This window comes from Macaca thibetana, chromosome 18 (genome assembly GCF_024542745.1).
Source record: "Macaca thibetana thibetana isolate TM-01 chromosome 18, ASM2454274v1, whole genome shotgun sequence".
Lineage (NCBI taxonomy): Eukaryota > Metazoa > Chordata > Mammalia > Primates > Cercopithecidae > Macaca > Macaca thibetana.
The window spans coordinates 16,700,198-16,724,159 of NC_065595.1; the positions used below are offsets into that span (position 1 = coordinate 16,700,198).

The 23,962-nt window shown below is 38.4% G+C and overlaps 1 protein-coding gene and 1 long non-coding RNA gene across 2 annotated transcripts in view; both read left to right on the forward strand.

Moving 5' to 3' along the window:
* VPS4B (vacuolar protein sorting 4 homolog B) overlaps positions 1-18,290 on the forward strand; it is a 32,888-nt gene extending 14,598 nt beyond the window's left edge. The window contains exons 5-11 of the mRNA XM_050768131.1: positions 3,272-3,391; positions 6,731-6,887; positions 7,234-7,382; positions 8,100-8,181; positions 10,112-10,331; positions 14,137-14,277; positions 16,571-18,290. Coding sequence (XP_050624088.1) covers positions 3,272-3,391; positions 6,731-6,887; positions 7,234-7,382; positions 8,100-8,181; positions 10,112-10,331; positions 14,137-14,277; positions 16,571-16,672 — 971 coding nt within the window. The 3' untranslated portion in view covers positions 16,673-18,290. The remainder of the gene's footprint in view (positions 1-3,271; positions 3,392-6,730; positions 6,888-7,233; positions 7,383-8,099; positions 8,182-10,111; positions 10,332-14,136; positions 14,278-16,570) is intronic.
* LOC126941481 (uncharacterized) overlaps positions 1-23,962 on the forward strand; it is a 242,837-nt gene that overhangs the window by 160,581 nt on the left and 58,294 nt on the right. The window lies entirely within an intron of this gene.

Here is a 23,962-nt window from a genome sequence, read left to right on the forward strand (position 1 = left end):
GAAGGTAACATTTATACTCTTAGCACACTGCAAAATGTGATGGTATTAAAATTTACTACTGTGAGGGGCGCAGAAGTTAGGACTTACACATGGCTTTTATTGCCATTGCTGTAGCTCACTTATTGATAGTTTATTTTGTTTCTTAACTGCTCTTCATCTGCTTTTCAGTGTTCCTGTTTACATTTAAGTGTTTAAGCTTTCTGTGTTTACCTTCCACACCTGTGAAGCCCTTAAATTCTGTTCTGCTATAGCGTAGTGGCATAACCGAGGGGACATAGATTTTTGGCTCCATTCAGATCTTCATTCTGTTCAAGGGTCTGCCACTTAGAAACTTTATAATTGTGAGTGAGTGACTGAGCCTCTCAGAGTCAGAGTCCCTCATCTGTAAAATAGAAATAAGCAATAACTTCCTTTCAGGGCTTTTAAGATTAATGACAGTGTAAAAACTACCTAATATATCTGACGAAGTCTAGGGACTCAATAAATGGTAGCTCTGTTTATCTAAAAAGGCATCTATTTGTTGGCTGGCTTTGTTAGTTGCTGAGATTTGATTATTCTTTGAAATAAATTATCTAACAATTTTTCAGATTGAATTTTTTGCTCACCCGATGGTAGTATGTATTTTGTTCATTTGAATCTTACCAAATAGAATGCATAACTGGAAAGGATTTCCATTTTATAGGTTCAGACTTAGTTACTGAATAGTGAAAATACCTACCTTAACCAAACTTTTAGCCTTGCTATACTAGTGTCTCCGTTTTGGTAATATTTTTGTCTTGCCTACCCTACTGGGATGTCTAGGAAAACACTGTAGGATAATATGTTGACAACAGACCAGGTAATGAGGATAGAAAACATCTTTAGGTGCCAACAACCTCAGTGGTAGGTGTCGTCCAGGAGCGAAAACTTGAGTTTACACTGCTATGTCCCCACCACCTGAAACTGCTGGCATGTACTGCCCACTCAGTTGGCATTTATTGGGTAACCCTGTGGTCTGTGCCAAGTGGCCTTATTCCAGTTGTAAAGCAAGATACTTTTTCTGTCTGCTCTTTTGGTTTTGGTTTTGTTTTCCTGCCCCAGGTAAAAATCAGTTGTATATCTTTAATTTTGAAAAAGATACATTTTTTTTCTTTTTTGTTTTTCTGAGACCGGCTCTCACTGTGTCGCCCAGGCTGGAGTGCAGTGGCGCGATCATGGCTCACTGCAGCCTCAAACTCCTGGGTTCCAGGGATTCTCCTACCTCAGCCTCATAAGTAGCTGGGAACACAGGCACACACCACCATGCCCCGCTAAGTTGAGTTTTTTTGGTTTTTTAAGCGATGGGGTTTGGCCATGTTGCCCAGGCTGCTCTCAAACTCCCGAGCTCAACTGATTGGCCCACTTCAGCCTCCCAGAGTGTTGGGATTACAGTTGTGAGCCACCGCTCTTGGCCGATACAACCAGTTTTTAATAGTGATTTCTCTAAATTCCATATCACTTATAAGGGCCAGAAATGTAAAACAAACAAACAAAAACCAAATACTTAAAACATTTAAATGAGGAAATGTATTTGAAATTTTGGGATGAAATAGAATATGAAAGGAGTCCTAGCCTTTTATGTTTGAATATCCTTTTTTTTTTCCTACTTTTTAATGGTTTGCTGCTGGATTTCATACTATTACATATTTTTTGAATTTTTCCTTGTTTTTTGAACAGTATTTTAAATCTTTTACTTCTGTTTTAGATTATGATATGAAGGGTATATTTGTTAAAATTAAGAATTGGTTTGTGATTTGAGTTTTCTGTTAGCTAATTTTATTCAGTGAATTTTTGTGATTAAATAATATACTAGTGTAATAAATAGTATAGTCAAAGACTGGATAAATTTATATCACTGAAGTACATTCCATTTGTTAGCATTTTTCAGTAGTCCTATCCCCCCCTTTTTAGTTTTGCAAACCATGTCTAGTATGAGATTATCAGTAAACATTCCAAAGTCACCTTTTAACTTAAAAGTATTAGTTATATATGAAAACAAATCATGACATATTTTTAAAATTTATAGCAGAAAATCTTGAGTTAGTCGGATGGTGTACATATATAAAATAAGTTTACTTTTGTTTAACTGACATGAAATCCTAGGATTACTAATCTTAAACATAAAAAAGACGAAGTGAATTTACTTTTTTCTTTATAGTAGTCTGAACTTTTGTAATACAAAATGCTTATGATTTCATTTAATTTTAATCTAGTAGCTGAAGATTTTCATAATTTAGGGAAGTTGCTGAGTAACTAGTCTTAGAGTAACAGATTATCTTTCCTAACAAGGAGAAACAATCAGTAGAACTGATTTCATAAAGTAATAGATTGTGTAAGTGGTGGTGTTCTGTTACACTTAAGACAACTAAGTGCATGCCATCTCAGAACAGGCTGCTTCATCTTTTATAGTGGAACAGTTTCCATATTCTAGAAAATTAGAAAAGCTTTCCATAAAAGAGAACTAGAAAATTTGTCAGTAGGCTATATTAAAAGACATCCTTCTTGGACTCTTACTGCAGTAATTGCTTTGGCTTTTAAATATACTGCATTCAGAAGCTAAATCTTCCATGTAAGTTAACTTTGTTAATTAACAAAAGTTGTAAATAGATCTGTTTAGCAGCCAAATAGAAACTTCAGCAAATCTTAGGAAAATACCGCAAATCTGCAGGGGTATATTTTCTCTTTCCCATCATCTGCTTCCATTCCTTCCTTTCCTCTCCCCTTTTCCTTCTCCCTTCTGTCTATCTGCCTATCTTGAGTTAAATTTGTTAAGCATATTTTTTTTTTCAGTGGTTGAGGAGAGGATTAGATCCCCTTTTCTTTTGGTTAACAGGAGAAATGGTAGAACAAGTACTTTTGATACCCCAAAATCAATGTATTCAAATATAACCAACTTACGGAACGTTTGGTGCTTTTCCAAACACTCTAATATTCATTATGTCATTTGATTTTTGCACCAACCTATCTAAGTAGTTTGGGCAGATGATATTATTTTCATTTCACAAATGAGGAAGCTGAAACAGAAGGGTAAAGAAACATGCCCCAGGTGATCTAGTCATCCACCTGGTTCCTAGTCCTATTGACTTCTCCCTAACACCTGCTTCCTCCTCACACTATTTCAAAAAGGTTGTTAGTACATAAAACTTTCCCAGACAATTTTATAATGCATTTCCTTAACATCATTATTTCATGTTTTTTTCTAACTTTGGTGAAATAGTCTTTCTTAATTTAAAGATAACATAATTTTTTCTAGGTGCCATTGTTATAGAACGACCAAATGTGAAATGGAGTGACGTTGCTGGACTTGAAGGAGCCAAAGAAGCACTGAAAGAGGCTGTGATACTGCCTATTAAATTTCCTCATCTTTTTACAGGTGACATAACTTTTAAATAATTTTATTTCATGAGTTTGTAAAAGTTCATTGATGACTGAGGCGAAGCATTGTCATTCTTGTCACTAATGAATTATCTTAAATAAATTGTGACTCTTAAAAGGTGGTGATTTATCTTTATACAAGATGTTTTATTTCTTATACATATCCATATTTGCTGTATATATATTGAAAAACAACCTAAATGTCAACCAGTAGGGTAATTCACCAACATGCAATAGAATACTATGCCCTCAGTAAAACAGAGTGTGCATCTACATTAATAAATTGTAATCTGCATTGTATTTTATTGAAGAATGTCCACATCTATTACAAAGATCAGAAAGCAGTTATAAACTGAATAGTATGATTCCATGTTTGTTAAATGTGTATGCTGAGAAGTAAGTATAATTGGATTGACATAGAAATATTAATGTATGCCTAGGAGATAAGATTATAGGAGATTTTTACTTTTGACTCTCATCTGAATTTTTGCAGTGGTTATATATTATTTTTTTGTTTTTTTGAGACGAAGTCTTGCTCTGTCACCCAGGCTGGAGTGCAGTGGTGCGATATCCGCTCACTGCAAGCTCTGCCTCCTGGGTTCACGCCATTCTCCTGCCTCAGCCTCCCGAGTAGCTGGGACTACAGGCGCGCGCCACCACGCCCAGCTCAATTTTTTGTATTTTTTAGTAGAGATGGGTTTCACTGTGTTAGCCAGGATGGTCTCTATCTCCTGACCTCGTGTTCCTCTCGCCTCGGCCTCCAAAAGTGCTGGGATTACAGGCATGAGCCACCGCGCCTGGCCGGTTATGTATTAATTTTTAAAGAGTATTTCCATTTCTTAAAATGAGAGGTAAGAATCACTTAACAGCTTCAGAGGAAGTGCATATCCTCTAGTAGCAAAACAATATTTCATTATCGCTGTGAAGAGAATATTGCTGACCTACCATCTGGGGAAACTTACAAGTTCTAGTTCCAGCAGTAAGTGATATGTCTGTGCTAAACCATTCCTTTATATTATCCTTCTTGTGACTGATAGTCTGTGTCTGTAATATGGCCACACCCACAATCTGACGGTCAGACAGAGGTTTTCCTTTTATAAACATGTTGGTTTATGTCAACAGCAAATCTGTAATGTAGGCCTCAGGCTGAGCAGTCCAGACAGTCGTATCATATAGAGCAGTGATGAAGAGCAAAAAGCCAGTAGGTCACGCACTGTCCACCTAACTTCAAGGTGTAGTTTACAACCCAACTTCAGGAGTATGAAACTAACAGCATAAAAGTTGACATCGTAATCCTAGAAAAGCACAAAAATATGGTTGAACTCATTTTATGGTATATTACTTATACCAGTTTTTCTCAAACATAAGTCATTTATGTATCATCTTCATGAATTTTTCCATGTATGTGTACCATTACTTTTTCTTTGCTTATTTTTTTAGAACAGCATTTTTACTGGAGCATAGCATAAATATACAGAGACATACAGGAGCCCCTGGGTGTTGGGCTTCCTTAGTTATCACAAAGCAAGCATGCCAGTGTCATCAACCAGATCCAGAAATAACAGCATTGCTAGGGACCTGGCAGGAGCCTTCTGCCTCATTCCTCCCCAGAAGTCATCTCTCTCTCAACTTTTAACACCAGAGATTATTTTGCCTGTATTTGAACTTTAAATCATCTCACATATTTTTACTTAGTAACATTATTGAAAAGACTTTGTGCCTATTATAAGTGAAAAAAGTGTTTTCCTAATACACGTTAAAAAATTAAAAAGTGTATACCACCTAAAAGTATTTCATGTTATACCAGTGGTATATGTACCATACTTAGACACTGATTTGTAAATGTATACATTTGAAATAAGAAAATGAAATTCAAGTAATAGTTGCTTTCATAACAGTTAAGTGAAATAGTATTACTCATCTGCGTATCATCCTTTTGCAGATACTGTGTATACAGCCATAGTTTGCACCTAGCAGTTTTTTGTTTGTTTGTTTTTTTCTTTTCTTGAGACAGAGTTTCACTCTTGTTGCCCAGGCTGGAATGTAATGGCGAGGTCTTGGCTCACTGCAACCTCCACTTCCCGAGTTCAAACAATTGTCCTGCCTCAGCCTCCCTAGTATTTGGGATTACAGGCATCTGCCACCACACCCAGCTAATTTTTGTATTTTTACTAGAGTCGGAGTTTCACCATGTTGGCCACGCTTGTCCCGAGCTCCTGACCTCAGGTGATCCGCCCGTCTCGGCCTCTCAAAGTGCTGGGATTACATACGTGAGCCACTGTGCCCGGCCATAGTTTTTTAAATGTATGTTTGATAATTTACTGCCAGCTGTAACCCAGCCTGTTTTATTTTAGGCAGAATTATAATTGCTCATTAGCAAAGTTGAGGCACAAAGAGTTGATGTATTCACTGGTTATATTTTGGCAAAACTAGGATTTAAGGTAGCATCACCTTTTTGTTACCCAACCATGGAAGTCTGCTACCTAGATGGGCGCGGTGGCTCACGCCTGTAATTCCAGCATTTTGGGAGGCTGAAGTAGGCGGATCACGTGAGGTCAGGAGTTCAAGACTGATCAACATGGTGAAACCCCATCTCTACTAAAATACAAAAACTAGCCAAGCATAGTGGCAGACGCCTGTAATTTCAGCTACTTGGGAGGCTGAGGCGGGAGAATCACTTGAAACCAGGAGGCAGAGGTTGCAGTGAGCCGAGATAGCACCATTGCACTCCACCCTGGGCAACAAGAGTGAGACTCCGTCTCAAAAAAAATAAAAGGAAGTCTGCTACCTGTAACACTAACCTGTGCTTTCCTGTGGAATCAAGAATTCAGCAGAAACTCATAAGTCATCCAAACTTTGTTAGGTTCACTTTTCTAAAGAGCATAAATATTGAAAGAAAATCTCTTCCAGCTGCCCATTTTTTACGGGTGTAGTTTTTGTACAATATTCTGGTATCAAGCTGTGCACACAGTGGATGATCAGAAAGTACCTTTTCACTGAACTCTTTTCCCCTATAGACTCCATGCAGGGCAGCAATCCTTTTGCCTGTGCACATGTTATGGTTTTGATACATCCTGGTTGAATGAATGAGCAAACAAATGTACTTCCTGTTAGAAGGCTTATGTTATGTAAGTGTGTTTTTGATAAAGTAGTCTCTAGAAGAAACAAAATACATTTAAGACATACCTTAGATTGATTTATTTTTAAAATATTGTTTTAATCCTTACAGGTTTAGAGTGAAAATCTTTTCAGAGTATTCCTCCGTATAGATGATGTCAGTGGTAACTGCAATTAAGTGTTAAAATTCTTGTGACATTTTTCTAAATGTAAATTTTAGGCAAGAGAACACCTTGGAGGGGAATCCTATTATTTGGGCCGCCTGGAACAGGAAAGTCCTACTTAGCCAAAGCTGTAGCAACAGAAGCCAACAACTCAACATTTTTTTCAATATCTTCCTCTGATCTTGTTTCTAAGTGGCTAGGTGAAAGTGAAAAGTAAGTAGTAAATCAATTTTTAAAGTTTTTTCTTTGCCTGTAATTACTGTATCAGTCCTTAATAGATTTCTTACATCATTCATAGATATTCAGAGAAGTGATGTAATGTAAGTACTCAGTTCTCTGTCAAATCAGTCTCTAATCTAGAATTTATTTTGGGGGAAAAGATAGCATATATGTACAACCTAGTAAATCAAAGTGAGTTATCCAGTTGTAGCATTCTTATTTTCTGTACCTGAAACATGATTAGGCTTTTTAATCTACACAGTTCGTGTAATATTGATACATTGCTTTGTTTTACTCTTTTACTATTTTTTAGACACTTAAAGTTTTCATTTATTTTTAGACTGGTTAAGAATTTATTCCAACTTGCCAGAGAGAACAAGCCCTCCATTATCTTCATTGATGAAATTGATTCTCTATGTGGTTCAAGAAGTGAAAACGAAAGTGAAGCCGCACGTAGAATTAAGACGGAGTTCCTAGTGCAAATGCAAGGTAGTGTTACTAATTTTTTTTTTTTTTGAGACAGAGTCTCACTCTGTCGCCAGGCTGGAGTGCAGTGGCGCAATCTCGGCTCACTGCAACCTCCACCTCCCGGGTTCAAGCGATTCTCCTGCCTCAGCCTCCTGAGTAGCTGGGATTACAGGCACGCATCACCATGCCTGGCTAATTTAATGTTACTAATTTTTAAAGTCGTCTTTGTTTATTTTATAACAGTTTTTATAACAGTAATAAAAAATTCAAGCAGAATTTCTCCATTCTAACAAACTGTTTCATTTTGCCATGTTTCATTCCGTTGTCTTCCATATGCATACATGATTTTTACTCAGTTGTAATTATCTTGTAGGACTCACTGACATAAATAGAAAAGAGTTTTAATATATTCATTTATAGTGTACCAGCAGCAACTTCAGTAAAAGTAATATGTAGACTTCAAATGAAATATTTCAAGAAATATTTCGAAATGAATGTTAATAGTATTTGTCCACAGTCTGGGAGATTTGATGCTTACATTTGCATCATCCTGCATCATAGTGAATTTGGATCATATTGCTGTAAGGTGATATTTGATTAAATACAGGTTTTTTTCAAAGACCCTCAAGATGAGGCACTTTAATGGTAAAGCATCACATTTCTTAACAGAATATATGGAAGAGGTTTAAAGAACAGCAAAATGACAAATTAATTAAAGCATTACCTATTTTAATGCAGGGGTTGGTGTAGACAATGATGGAATTTTGGTTCTGGGAGCTACAAATATACCCTGGGTTCTGGATTCTGCCATTAGGCGAAGGTAGGATAATACAGTAAATGTCTTATTTCTCACCGCAGATGTAACAAGTAGATGATAATTCCCTTTTTGTCATGTGAGGAGGCATTCTAACAACTTTTCAAAAGATTTGTAGTGTACTCTAACCCTGTCGCTCCCCTGCCTTGAGGGGGAGAAGGGTGCTTATTTGCTTGTTTGTTTCCCTATTTTATCAAATATACAAGATTTCCACATACTTGAGTCTTTCATATTAGAAAATATATTACATAATGTTTACCTTTCATTCTGATTAAGCTTGGTGGGCAGTGATGCTTCAAAAATTTACAAACATAGTTTGACAATTCAGTAAAAACCATTCATATAAAATTTTAGCAAAATGGCAATTCTATAAGTCAGAGTAAGATAACCAGGTAAGAGTCGGAGTCTCGCTCTGTTGCCAGGCTGAAGTGCAGTGGCGCAATCTCTGCTCACTGCAACCTTCACCTCCCAGGTTCAAGCGATTCTCCTGCCTCAGCCTCCCGAGTAGCTGGGACTATAGGCACGCACCACCACGCCCAGCTAATTTTTCTATTTTTAGTAGAGACGGGGTTTCCCCATGTTGGCCAGGATGGTCTCGATCTCTTGACCTCGTGATCCACCCACCACGGGCTCCCAGAGTGCTAGGATTACGGATGTGAACCACCACACCCGGCCAAGATTTTTTTTTTTTTTTTTTTTTTTTTTTTTAAGTAAAAAATGTACGTCAGGCCAGGTGCGGTGGCTCGTGCCTGTAATCCCAGCACTTTGGGAGGCCGAGGTAGGCAGATTGCCTGAGCTCAGGAGTTCAGAACCACCCTGGGCAACATGGTGAAACTCTGTCTCTACTAAAATCCAAAAAAATTACCTGGGCATGGTGGCACACACCTGTCTGTAGTTCCAGCTACTTGGGAAGCTGAGGTGGGAGAATCGCTTGAGCCCAGGAGGCGGAGGTTGCAGTGAGCCAAGATTGTGCCACTGCACTACCAGCTTGGGCAACAGAGTGAGACTCCATCTCAAAAATAAAATATGTGTGTGTGTGTATATATCTATCTAATTTTTAAGTTGAAAATAAAACTTCAGCTCTAGGAAAGGTATATGGACTCTTCACTTTTCACTCTTCACAGTTCCCTAGTACATTCATTTATTTTGTATGGTAAAAATTAGCACTTCAGTTTTTGCCACTTTTATCCCATTCACTTGATGATTTGCCAGCATGCTAGCTTACCATCCAGTACCAAGAAAGGAAATGTGCAGGGTATTTTTGGAAAATTGCCTTATTCTGCACCCATCTCTAGAGGCAATGGAAACTTAAAATTCTTTTCATTGCCACAGAGAGTTACCTGGAGGAAAAACAGTCTGCTCAGACCACTTAAATTATCCCTCATCGCTGCTTCTCTATCTCCAAATACATTCTAAGAAGGCAAGCAAAATTATTGTTAATGAAACATAGTGTTTATTTTTTATAATATAGGATTGTTTGTTCTGGATGTATTCATTAAAGTGGACATTTTGTGTAATGTATATCCTATAAGATTGTGAGTTAATTCTATTTTGAATTTTGAGAATTACTGTGTCATCTCTACTTCTATTTTATATTGTTAATCATTAGTCCCTTGATCAAGAGTTCACAGTACAATTTTGTGGGAAACTGTAATCCTGTAGGACCTCTTTTTATTTCATGAATTCCAGACATATGAACACTGTGGCCAAAATAACCCAAAAATCATGCGCGAAATATTCAACCACTCCAAACTGGCTCCCAGGCTATTTTGATTTTATTTGTTTGTTTTTAATGTGTTCTGGATGTTCTCCCTTGAACCGAAATATATATGTTTAACCTTGGCACATACACGCCCACTTAACTTAGTATCTGTTTCTCCTTGCAAATATCCTAATTTTCAATTAAATATTTCCTTGATGTAATTTCTCTTTTAAGATTTGAGAAACGAATTTATATTCCTTTGCCGGAACCCCATGCCCGAGCAGCAATGTTTAAACTGCACCTGGGGACCACTCAGAACAGTCTCACGGAAGCAGACTTTCGGGAACTTGGGAAGAAGACAGATGGTTATTCAGGGGCAGATATAAGTATCATCGTACGTGATGCACTTATGCAGCCTGTTAGGAAAGTACAGTCAGCTACTCATTTTAAAAAGGTAAGTCATTTTTATCTATCCTTTCCTATCTTTTTTTTTTTTTTTTTTTTTGAGACAGTCTCACTCTGTTGCCCAGGCTGGAGTGCAGTGGCACTATCTTGGCTCTCTGCAACCTCCACCCCCTAGGTTCAAGCGATTCTCATGCCTTAGCCTCCTGCATAGCTGGGATTACAGGCGTGTGCCACCATGTCTGGCTAATTTTTTGTATTTTTAGTTGAGACGGGGTTTCACCATGTTGACCAGGCTCATCTCAAACTCCTGGCTCCAGATGATCCACCCACCTCGGCCTCCCAAAGGCATGAGCCACTGCACCTGGCCCCTTTCCTATATTTTTAAAATCAAGTTTCAAGATCATCATTGGTTTGTCTTCAAAGAATTTGGGAGGGTTTCAGTGTTGTATAATAATACAATAAGTGGGTTTACATAATAGACATATTTCTATGTCACTGAAACAAGTTCTTCAATAAAGTTTATTAGCCATTATTGGCTGGGTGCAGTGGCTCACACCTGTAATCCTAGCACTTTAGGAGGCCGGAGTGGGCAGATCTCTTGAGCTCAGGAGTTCAAGACCAGCCTCAGGCAACACGGCAAAACCCCATTTCTATAAAAAATAGAAAAATTACCTGGATGTGGTGGCGCACTCCGATAATTCCCAGCTACTTGGGAGGCTGAAGTGGGAGCATCACTTGAGCCCAGGAGGTGGAGGTTGCAGTGAGCCGAGATTGCACCAGTGCACTCCAGCCTGGGTGACATAGTGAGAGCCTGTCTTAAAAAAAGAAAAGGCCTTATTAATCATCCTAATGTGTTTTAAATTTTCCTGTGAAATGAGCTTTGAAGTATTTGTGTATTATTTTGATGTAAGTATAGAAACTTAAATGTATAGATGTCAGGCTGCTTCTGACACATCTAGAATATTTTTGAGCAGAATCTGGTGCATTTATACCTCATAAAGTAAAACTAATAATAGCTAATATCTTTTAAATATTCACATGCCTGGCACTGTGTTCTATCTTTTATTATTTCATTTGTTCTTCACAAAAACAACAAGAGGTACATGTAGCCAGCCACCTACTGGTGGTTAGTCTTGGACTTAGGTGCTAACACAGTAGCTAGAGTGGTTCACATGTGATTTGTCTGGACATGAGGTTTCTGAATCCGAAATCTCAACCATTCTGCTATCCTGCCCCTCCTGTGTTCTGTTTTGTCTGCAAGAACAAGTTAAGCATCTGTGGCTGAGATAAAGTTTTATAAAAAGACTGTGGTCTTGAGATACCCAGTTTGAGTAACAGTGTACTGGGTCATCTGGACCAACCCTTTTGCTGTGAACAGCAGTATCCAGTATTACTCATGAACATAGATGTGGAATACTATCGCAAACCTAATCTCATAATGTATGTCAAGACTAATATGACTAAGTCACATATGTATGTTTATCATATACCACAATAAGATTTTTTAGGTTAACAAGCTTGAATTAAAATCTGAATTTGAAACCTGGCACCATTTACTTGTTATACCTTTTTGAGCGAATTCTATTACTTCTTGAAGGCTCATTTTTATCATCTCTAAAATGGGGATGATCATGCTATTTTGAAGTCCTTTCTGATAATGAAGTGATATAATACTTATAAAACACCAGTCGTGATACTGCAGATGCCCAGTGAGTATTACTCATCCACCCTTCTTTAGCCATTTCATTACCAAAATACTGTTACGTTTATGCCACAGCCATTATGTTTTCTCTTAAATTCTCTTTGCCATTTAGAAACTATAAATGCATAGGAACTCAGTCCTTTCCTACTCAGAATTTATCACTCGATTCTGCATATTACTGCCTGAGTGAGCTCACATGACGCTGAAGCCAGGTCCTTGTTAGTGGGATGAAGATAACACAGCCAGATGAGGTTTATCTCTGCGACTGGGGATCAGCAGCTGCAGCAGACCTCTCAGCGGCTCCATCTTTTACTTCTTTTAAAGCTGATTATTTCAATTAACAATAAGATTCCCTGTTTATTTTTTGCATTTACTAGTATTTTATTTTTAAAATACTAATCTGGGCCCAGCGGTACATCAGAAAGTAGAGCAGTCAAAAGAGACAAAAATCCCTGACCTCATGCAGCTAAAATATTAGTGAGTAAAGACAGACAATAAAATACACAGAATAAGGTGAGAGCGTGTATTTCTTCACACCTGCACCAATCCTGAGATAATATTTAAAGTCGATCATTGTGAAACAGATGTGAAAGTGCCCCCAAGTTGGCTGGGCGTGGTGGCTCACGCCTGTAATCCCACCACTTTGGGAGGCTAAGGTGGGCGGATCACGAGGTCAGGGGTTTAAGACCAGCCTGGCCATCATGGTGAAACCCTGTCTCTACTAAAAATACAAAAATTATCTGGGCGTCGTGGCGGGTGCCTATAAACCCAGCTACTCAGGAGGCTGAGGCAGGAGAATTGCTTGAACCCTGGAGGCGGAGGTTGCAGTGAGCCAAGATTGCGCCACTGCCCTCCAGCCTGGGCGACAGAGCAAGACTCTGTCAAAAAAAAAAAAGAAAGTGCCCCCAAGTTGATGCAGACTATTGCCATCTAAATGTTTCCATGTGACTATGTCACAAAGATTCTTTTTCTGGATATTGTTAAAACTGAAGTTGTGGCCGGGCACAGTGGCTCACGCCTGTAATCCCAGCACTTTGGGAGGCTGAGGCAGGCAGATCATGAGGTCAGGAGATCAAGACCATCCTGGCTAACGTGGTGAAACCCCGTCTCTACTAAAAATACAAAAAAAAAATATTAGCTGGGTGTGGTGGCGGGCACCTGTAGTCCCAGCTACTCGGGAAGCTGAAGTGGGAGAATGGCGTGAACCCAGGAGGCGGAGCTTACAGTGAGCCGAGATCGCATCACTGCACTCATCACTGCACTCCATGCTGGGCGACAGAGTGAGACTCTGTCTCAAAACAAAACAAAACAAAACAAAAAAAACTTAAGTTGTACATGATAAAATGGCATTGATACTGCATTTAGCATATAATTTTGCACTTAGATTTGAGAGCATTTTTGTTGAAAGATACAGATTCAGTAGTTTCATACTAAAGTTCCAAATATTACAGAAGTTTCTCAGCTATAGAGCAACTTCTGAGAATTTTTTAATGTATCTGTTTTTGGTCTCTGAGATTACTACCACTTATTAAGCACTGGAGGGGTAAAAGAGAAAGCTTAGACACAGGTAACTATTTCTTTTTTTTAACTTCTATGTGTGATCATATAAGTAATTTATTGTAGGAAATTTCAAAATACAGAAAAGCATCAAGAAAAAAAGTAAAAGCAGCTGGGCGCGGTGGCTCACTCCTGTAATCCCAGCACTTTGGGAGGCCGAGGTGGGCGGATCATGAGGTCAGGAGATTGAGACCATCGTGGCCAACATGGTGAAACCCTGTCTCTCCTAAAAGTAAAAAAAAAAATTAGCTGGGTGTGGTGGCGCGTGCCTGTAATTCCAGCTACTCGGGAGGCTGAGGCACAAGAATCACTTGAACCCGGGAGGCGGAGGTTACAGTGAGCCGACATCGCGCCACTTCACTCCAGCCTGCTGACAGAGCGAGACACCCTTTCAAAAGAAAAAATTAAAAGCAACCAAAATCTATCCTGTTACCCAGGGGATAACTACTTTTTGTTGTATATTCTTAATTTTTTTTCCCAGAAGTAAACATTAAACATACAAAACTATTACACATTTTAACTTGCCTGATAATGGATTAAATCTTAATGTTCAATTTTGTTTCAAATAAATATTTCAGATTACTGTTTATTTCAGGTTCGCGGACCTTCCCGAGCTGATCCTAACCATCTTGTAGATGATCTGCTAACACCTTGCTCTCCAGGTGACCCTGGTGCCATTGAAATGACATGGATGGATGTCCCTGGAGATAAACTTTTGGAGCCAGTTGTTTCCATGGTTTGAAATTTTGTTTGTTTTTAAGAAAAATTTTAAAACATTATAATTTTCAGTTACATAATATTTGCTGGAAAATCTTACTATTAAACAGATGTATTTTAATACTGTTGACTCACATTAGAAATTATAAAGTTATTTGAACTTAAAATATAAAAAGTAATTATTTTTAAACTATTTTCTTGGGTTTTGAGGAAACTTTAAGTGAAAAAGCTATTTTTTAAAGCACAAGATTCTGACTTTACAGGTCTTACAGCTAGAATATCTCCAAAATACTCATATATAGTATAATGATTGCCAAAACCTAACTAAAAAAATAGGATTGGTGAAATTTTTTTTTCCCTGCATCTCAGATTTTTTAAAATAACCAGAAGTTGCCTGTAATCCCAACACTTTGGAAGGCCAAGGCGGGCAGACCACTTGAGGCCAGGAGTTTGAAACCAGCCTGGCCAACCTGGCGAAATGCTGTCTCTCCTAAAAATACAAAAACTAGCCGGGCAGTGTGGCACATACCTGTAATCCAGCTGCTCGGTTGAGGCAGGAGAATCACACGAACGAGGGAGGCAGAGGTTGCAGTGAGCTGAGATTGCGCGACTGCACTCCAGCCTGGGTGACAGAGTGAGACTCTGTCTCAAAAAAAAAAAAAAAAAAAAAAAAAACAGGGCTGGGCACAGTGGCTCACGCCTGTAATCCCAACACTTTCGGAGGCCAAGGCGGGCTGTTCACAAATTTAGGAGATCGAGACCATCCTGGATAACACGGTGAAACCCCGTCTCTACTAAAAATACAAAAAAATTAGCCGGGTGTGGTGGCACGCACGTGTAGTCCCAGCTACTCCGGAGGCTGAGGCAGGATAATGGCTTGAACCCAGGAGGCGGAGGTTGCAGTGAGCCGAGATCACACCACTGCACTCCAGCCTGGGCAACAGAGCGAGACTCTGTCTCAAAAAAAAAAACAAAACAAATACTAATGCTCGTATCATCATATTTATAGTGTTTTCTAGTTCACTTTTCAAAGGTCCATAGAAAGTTTAAATAATGTAGTTCTATTTTTATTTTTAAAAATTACAGTTACATAGTTTATATTGGAGGAATTAATATATGACTTATTTTGTAAGGTGTGTTATTTTTAGGGAACTTAGGGTGATTGAAAAGTTGATTACTTATGGAAGAACATTCTCAGTTTTCAGAATTTTCCGTCAGTTTCAGATCTTTAAGGACTTTTAATGGCGGGTTTAATAGTAACTTCCAGAGGAGAAACTTTTACCTGATACATAGACATACATGTAAATGTGTACACGCCTATATATTTGTGTGTGAACCAACCATAATGCTTATCTGAGAAGTTACTCAGAAACCCCTTTTGTTTTAATCCTTGGTGTATTATTTTTTATTTTTTGTACTTTGTTCAACTTTGAAGAATTTTTAGTGACTTAGAGTAGTCCTCTTTATTATTTTTCATATCGTTTTACAGGAGTCTTGGCTTAGAAGTTAGTTTTTTAATGAATCTCTGATATTAGCATATTTTTCTAACCATTTCAATCTTAATTGTAACTATGGTAAAATTCTGGTTAGTTGATTTTTCATAAAATGGTATTCTGCTTCACTTACGTGTAAGTGAATGATATTTACCTTTTGAACTATACTTACTTAGAAAACTGATCTCTTGTTTAAGAAAAAGAGATAAGGCCAGAAATTAGATCATGAACATACTTTGGAGGCCTTGATCCTCAGACTAAGAGGAATGTCCTTCTGATAATGGGGAGCCGTTTGATCAATGCAGGGGAAGAAAGTGTAAGTTTCTACACAAAGTAATAACATGATCAAAGATCTTGAAAGATCTGTGAAAGAATAGGGGCCGGATGCGGTGGCTCACGCCTGTAATCCCAACATTTTGCAAGGCAGAAGCAGGCGGATCACCTGAGGTCAGGAGTTCGAGACCAGCCTGACCAACAGGGAAACCCCATCTCTACTAAAAATACAAAAATTAGCCAGTCATGGTGGCGGGTGCCTGTAATCCCAGCTACTTCGAGGCTGAGGCAGGAGAATCGCTTGAACGTAGGAGAAAGAGGTTGCAATGAGCCAAGATCACACCACTGCACTCCAGCCTGAGCAACAGAGTGAGACTCTGACTCAAAAAAAAGAACAGGGAGTTTATTGTCAGTATCTTATGGTAGACGGCAAATATTCATATTTAAACTTAGGTTAAAGTTCATAACAATCATGATAATATGACGGTTTTTTATTTTGTTAACTCTATTATTAATATCCTCCCTGCCCTTCTTTTTCCCTGACAGTCGGATATGTTGCGGTCACTATCTAACACAAAACCTACAGTCAATGAACATGACTTGTTGAAATTAAAGAAGTTTACAGAAGATTTTGGTCAAGAAGGCTAAACCAAAGACAAGGAAGATGCTTACCCATATGTATTCTTTCTTTCATAGATATTTTTGTCTATTTTGGATCGCATTGATTGTTTCCAGTAAAACACTTTTACCACAGGGAAATACACATCTCACTTCAGAATTCCATTAGGTTTTATATTGTACTTTTCCTCCATTACTTATTAAATACTCCTATTAACAAAATGTACAAAACAACAGGTTATGAGGAAATGAGCGATATATGAATGGCAAAAAATAGAAATTACCCAGTAGAAAGGATGTCAGAAATTGATTGACATACAAATATTTAAAATTTTTATGAATAGTGGTCTTTGCAAAGAGCATTTATCTTTTTTTTTACTAAAATGATATAGGGTTTATTTTATATTTTCAAAAAAATTGTTAAACATTCTTATCAATGTAAAATTTACGTTATTAAAAAATTACAAATGATAGAATCTTTACTCTCAGGGATGGGCAATAAAACAGCAAAGAGCATTGTGATTGGGTTTGAAAGATTGTGAATTATAGACAGTGCTCTTACTGGTTTTTAATAAGTTGATATTTTTTTCTGTGTAGATTTAAATAATTTCTTTAAAATAAGTAAGCTTTGACTGGGCGTGGTGGCTCATGCCTGTAATCCCAGCACTTTGGGAGGCCAAGACGGGTGGATCACCTGAGGCCAGGAGTTCAAGACAGCCTGACCAACATGGTGAAATGCTGTCTCTACTAAAAATATAAAAATTAGCTGGGCACGATGGCGGGTGCCTGTAATCCCAGCTACTCAGGAGCCTGAGGCGGGAGAATCACTTGAACCTGGGAGGCGGAGGTTGCAGTGAGCCGAGATCGCACCATTGCACTCCCTGGGCGACTGAACGAAACTCTGTCTCAAAAAAACAACAACAGTAAGCTTTTATATTTAATTAAATGATACCTTTCACTGTGCAATCTCAAGAGGAAGATTTTCTAAATTAGACATTGTCTTTACCTTAAATAAGAAAATTGTCTATTTCAGTGTCTTTTTGTAGCAAGATTGACCAAAACAGGTGGTAAGTGTGTAATTTTTAACTGTCGTGAAATACTGTAATGCTAGTAAGGAAATGGTCTCCCTTTGGATTATGGGAAGTTTCTTGTCTGTAATATGGGGTGTCTGTGTACATATATGTATATTTCCTTTTTTAATACAGGATAATAATATGGGGTCTTGTCCTTCACCTTTTAAGTTCAGGGAGCAGTTTGTCCTGACCACACATATGTTATCAGTGTAATGCTTTATGAAGCTTTAGAAATGAGCTCATGACTCATTAAAAAATAAACATGATACTATTTTAATATTTTCAAATAAATAATCTGAGGATGTGTTTCATACTTTAGCATCAGCGCTAAGTTGTGCCTTGTAGATTTGCATTGTCTATACATGCAAAAGACTATTAAGTTAGAATGAAGTAGACTCCTTAATTACTATGAAATTCTATCTTGCAAATGCTCTAGAATAACTTGCATTTTAAAGTGTATTTGCACATTTTACATATGCTATGTGGTTGCCTTTGGGTTTTCTGTACAGATTGTTTTTGTTATTAAATGGAAAAGGCCTGAATTATGCTCTTATGTGAAGTAAATCGATAAAACCCATTGACTGTATTCTGTGTATTCTTTATTTTGGGACCATCTGTGTAAAAGAAAACATTACCTACATTGGTTAGATACAAAGAAATCATTAAAATTATTAATGTATACATGAAAATTCTGTTTTTCAATGACTTTTATGCACGGGTTGAGAACTAACTTAGTAGACTAACACTGAATTCTTTGTGGATAAGGTAATTTATACATCTTACCTGTTTATCTGCCTCAGAATTATACAGTACTGCTGTGTGTTCTTTATGCACAGATACTCAAAGGAACCCGAATGGGCATGTTCTATTTTTCTGGCTCTTGACCAGTAATTATGAAGTTTAGGTAGACGTTTTCTGAGCCAGCAAGTAGATCATAGTTGTTAAGCATCTCTATGATCTACACCCTGGATATTTGAAAGCCTTTTGTCTCACCTTGAGAAATCTAGAAGGACTCTAATTATAAAACATGTCAATAGAGGATTGACTTCTGAGTCTGCTGTCGACTACATGCAGAAAAACAGAATGGGTGTACGTGATTAGTGCCACAGAAGCACCATTTAGCCACTTCTATGAGAAAGAGGCATATCTGCCTGATGGTACAGTGTCTTGCAAATGAAGCAACACAGTGCCTATTGTTGACACTGATGTTATCTGAAGTTTGTGAGTTTTCACAGGTGCCCTTTTCTTTCCTACTTTCATGCCTTCATTTGTATCCTTCTCTTATTCTAATATGGTATCTTTTTTTTTTTTTGCTAGTCCACGTATTTCCATTAAAACCTAATGATGAACCGTGTAGCCTCTTGCAGGAAGACCGCCTCAACTATCCCCATCCTAGTTTTGCCAACTGCTAAAGAATTAGCAGTTAAATTGCTGCTGCTGTGTTGAGATTTTTTTCTGTTTGAAGCATGTTCTATTAACCATGTTTAGATCATTTAGACTGTAAGTTCTGAGAGTTACATTTTCCCTAGCAATTAATATATTGCTGGATGCTATTAGGTGCTTAGTATTGGAAAAAAAGGAGTTATGTTTTAATTTTGATCTACCTCGTGGATTATGTGAGAGATTTATAACATAGGTAAGTTTATAAAGTGACTTTGTTCTTACTTGTCTAGTGAAGTTATGATAAATTTCTGTCTTGGTGATTGAGAACTACAAAATCAAAAATGTGTTCAAACTAGCTCACCCTGGCTCACCAAAACCGATAGTACCTCTTTCCCAGCTGCGAGTTCAGTGACCTCATACTAGAAATTTAAAGTCTGCTGTGATGGGAATATTTATACCATAGAAATCGGCAAGAGTTCAGTTAGCCATAAAAAACAAGGATTGCCTGTAACTTAAAATAGGAAGATTAATACTATTTACTGCATTTACAGAAATAAAGGAGACAAGTTATTTATAGATGCATAAAAAGCAATACAATTCAGCACTTGCTTTTTTTTGAACTGCACAAACTAGGAATAGAAGGGAACTTCTTAAAAGAAGAAGATCTAGAAAAAAACCCTATAGCCAACGTATTTAATTGTGAATTTTTGAAAAGTTTATTCCCCCAGAGATCAGGAAAAAGGCAAAGTTACCCACTATCACCACTTTTTCTCAACTTTATACAGATTCTAGCCAGTGCAAGCAAAAGAAATGAAAGTCTTACAGATTAAAAGAAGAAACAAAATTGTCATTCACAGATGACATGATTGTAGAAAATTGATATAAACTTACAGAAATAATTTAACAAGGTTGCAGGATACAAAGTCAAAAATTATCTTAGCAACAATTAGAAATTGAAATTATAATAGTGGTATGTGCCCATAGTCCCAACTATTGGGGAATTGAAGTGGGAGGATCACTTGAGCCCAGGAGTTCAAGGCTGCGGTGAGCTATTGTCACACCACTGCACTCCAGCCTGGGTGAGGGAATGAGACTGTCTCAAAAAAAAAATACTAATTACAATAATATCAGCATCAAATGCCTCAAAATTAATCTACTCAAAGATTGGCAAGACTGCCACGTAGAAAACTATGGAACGTTACCAAAAGACACTAAGGAAGACCTAAATAAGAGGGGGGTGGACCCTGTTTATGAGATGGATGACTTACAAAAAACAAAGTCAATTTAACCAATTCAATTTGTAGATTTAATGCAATTCCAAATCTGGATCTGGGTGGTTGATACAAAGGTGTATGTGTGTGTATGTGAAAACTCATATGCTTTATGCTGTACATTTATATCCAGATATGTAGATATCCAGAAATAGGTACTAAATAATTTACTGATTATTAAAAATCTTTTCTAGTTTGAATTGTTTTTATGATAGTGTCTCCTAAGTATATTTTTCTGTCCATCCATCCATAATCATTCATCCAGAAATCTGCATGTTCACATAGACATCTGGAATGCCTTCCACATAATACTCATGATGTTATTAGATTGATTTTTTTTTTTTTTAACTTACTTTACCTCTCGTATCTCCTTCAGGTCTATTCCGGAGTCTCTTTTTCAGTGACACCTTCCTTGGCCATCCTACTGAAAATGACAAACCCTCCTGGTGCTCCTTATCCCCATCCCTGGCTGTATTTTTCCCCATAGTGCTTGTCATCTAACATACGATATAATTTACTATTTTCCTTATGTGATTTCTCCCACTAACATGTATGCTATGAAATCAGAGTTTCTTGTCTGTTTTGTTCTCTGCTGTATCTCCAGTGTCTAGAAGAGTGCTGGTGCCTGATGGGGGTTCAACAAATATTTGTTGAGTGAATGAAACTTACTTTGTATTCTTTCTAAATTTGTACAATCAGCATGTGTAATTTCTGCCCCCCACCCCCAGTGTTATTCTAAAAGAAAATTAGGACTGAAAACACCTCAAGAAATTAACAGTGACTAAATCCTGGTGAATAGAAATATGGACACTTTCATTCTTTTCTTTGTATTTTTATCTTTATTTTTAATTTCTCAAAATTAAGACGTTTTAAGGGGCTGGGCGCAGTGGCTCAGGCCTGTAATCCCGGCACTTTGGGAGGCCGAGGTGGGCAGATCACCTGAGGTCAGGAGTTCGAGACCAACCTGGCCAATATGGTGAAACCCCATCTCTAATAAAAATACAAAAAATAGCTGGGCGTGGTAGCCGGCGCCTGTAATCCCAGCTACTCGGGAGGCTGAGGCAGAATCATTTGAACCCGGGAGGCAGTGGTTGCAGTGAGCTGAGATCGCGCCATTGCACTACAGCCTGGGCGACAGGGCGAGACTCCATCTCAAAAAAAAAAAAAAGTTTTAAGGAAGAATTTGGTTGACAGCAAATCACAGGAATTAGGACTCCTCCCCCTCTAGAACCCTATGAAATAACAGGAAATGTTTTAAAAAGAGAACAGGACAGTCAGTCAGTCATCAAACAGATGTACTCTGGAGAGGTGCTGTTCATCTAACTGCCCTCTGGCCTCCCAACACAGGAACCGAAATGGGGAGATCCTATTTTTCTTCATCACTTGGTAACCAGTAGCTGGGCCCTTTATGTAACCTTGGCATATCAAGTACTGCCACTCAGTTCCTTCAATCTTGAGCAAGTAACACAGAGATGGCAGGACGTTTAAAATAGGATCATAGCAGCATCACCAGCATCTAACTGGATGGGACTCTGGTAGCTCCTAGTGAGACAGCTGACTACATCATTGCCTATGGTCACACGGAATGAAGTGCCCAGTGAGGACAAGACATTGGAGAGCCACTTTGCAGCTGCTGTAGCATAAAATAAAGAGCATGAGAACTTCAAACGGCTGGTCAGGGCAGAGAAGGAAAACCAGGGATCTTCTGTGACTGTCCTAAAACAAACATTTCTTACAGCCACAGTGCCTAAGTAATCAAAAGCCAAACTCAGTATTTGATCCTGCAGGTTGCTGGCAATCAGTTGAATTCACAGATTGACCACGTTTTGTATGTGAAAGGAAGAAAATTTAGTAGGAAAACAGCAGGCCCTGTAGCATTAGAATGTGTATATTCGTGAAAATTTGGAGGATTCTGAGTATCAGCATCTGGAGCATATGTGACAGTGGGTTATGCTGATGATCAAAAAGCAGAGGAATCAAGTTTCCGATATGATTGGATGTCTCACTATGGGTTCAGTTATCAGAAATTCTGTATTCAGTTTTTGGTTTGAGTCACTGAGAGGGACTTTCATTGTTTGCCTGACTGCTTGAAGAAACTGAACTTGGCAGTGGCCCCTCTCTGAACTCCATTAACATATAATGTAAAAGAAAAAATCTAACAACTTTAGAAAATAAAAAAGCTTTAGTGGATTTACCCTGTAAGACCTATCCACAAAGCCACAGTGTTCCTAGAGAACTAGAATCTGGCTCCTTAATCAAAGCTTTGGTAGGTGGAAAGAACGCTTTCTTACTTTTTATTTTATTTTTTGAGATGAAGTCTCGCTCTTGTCGCCCAGTCTGGAGTGCAGTGGTGCCATCTCAGCTCATTGCAACCTCCACCTCCTGGGTTCATGCTAGTCTCCTGCCTCAGCCTCCCGAGTAGCTGGGATTACAGGCTCCCACCACCACATCCAGCTAATTTTTTGGTATTTTTAGTAGAGACGGGATTTCACCATGTTGGCCAGGCTGTAAGTGATCCACCCGCCTCGGCCTCCCGAAGTGCTAGGATTACAGGCTTGAGCCACCGCCCCCGGCGGAAGAAATGCTTTCTAACGTGCTTTCCTTGTCCTCCGATTGCACTGGGGCCAGAAAGCAATCCACTTGGGTTGCAGAAGCCAAGTAGTGGCACCAGGCTAGCACAAGCCAAGTGGACTTTGGTACCGTGTTAGGCTAGTGTGATCATCACAAAGGTCTTTCCCACAGAGTCTTAAGCAACAATTCACTGGCGATGGGATCCCTGCAACAAAAACAAATGCCTATTCAGCTCACTAAGGGGCTACTTCATTAGCCTAACCAAAACCTCCCAAGTCTGGTGGACACCTGACCAGAACCATCATGATAGGCAAAGCATGAAGCACAGCATTGATTTTGCAGCACTTGAAATAAGCATAGGCTCGGTATTGTTGAGGAAGGATCCTGCAATGATACCACAAGTACCTTCCTTTCGGCCTTCTCCGAAGGGGTGGGAGGCTACTTGTCAAAGCTGCTAGGAAATAATGAAACAGAAATATGAAGACTTTGGAGGACTGTGGGACACTGGCTCTGAGCTAATAATCTTACCTGGAGAATCAGAAAGTCACATGGTCCACTGGTCAAGAGGGGACTTACGGGGATTCAGTGATAAATGACGTGGTGTTTTAACCAAAGTGTGCATTGGTTAAGCTGAATGAATATCTCTGGGAATGGTCAGTCACCAGAGCAGTTCTCTTACACATGGGGTGAAGGTTAATGTAAAAAAAGGGTCAAGGAGAACCCCTTGGAACTTTTCCCTCTTACAGAAACAGTAAATAATAAACAGTTGTTACAACACTAGAGGAAATCACAGAAATACTGCCACCATCCAGAACACGAAAACTGCAGGTATGGTCTTATCCACCAGGGGCCTGTTTAACTCTGCAGGATGGACAGCTTAGAAAATAAATGAATTTTAGAGAATAACAGTGAATACATACTTTACGTGTTCTTCCATTGGCCTGGTATTTCACAGTTAGATAATGAAGATATATCTAGGGTAAGTTGAGAATTGAAATAGATGTAGAAGAAAGAACAGATAT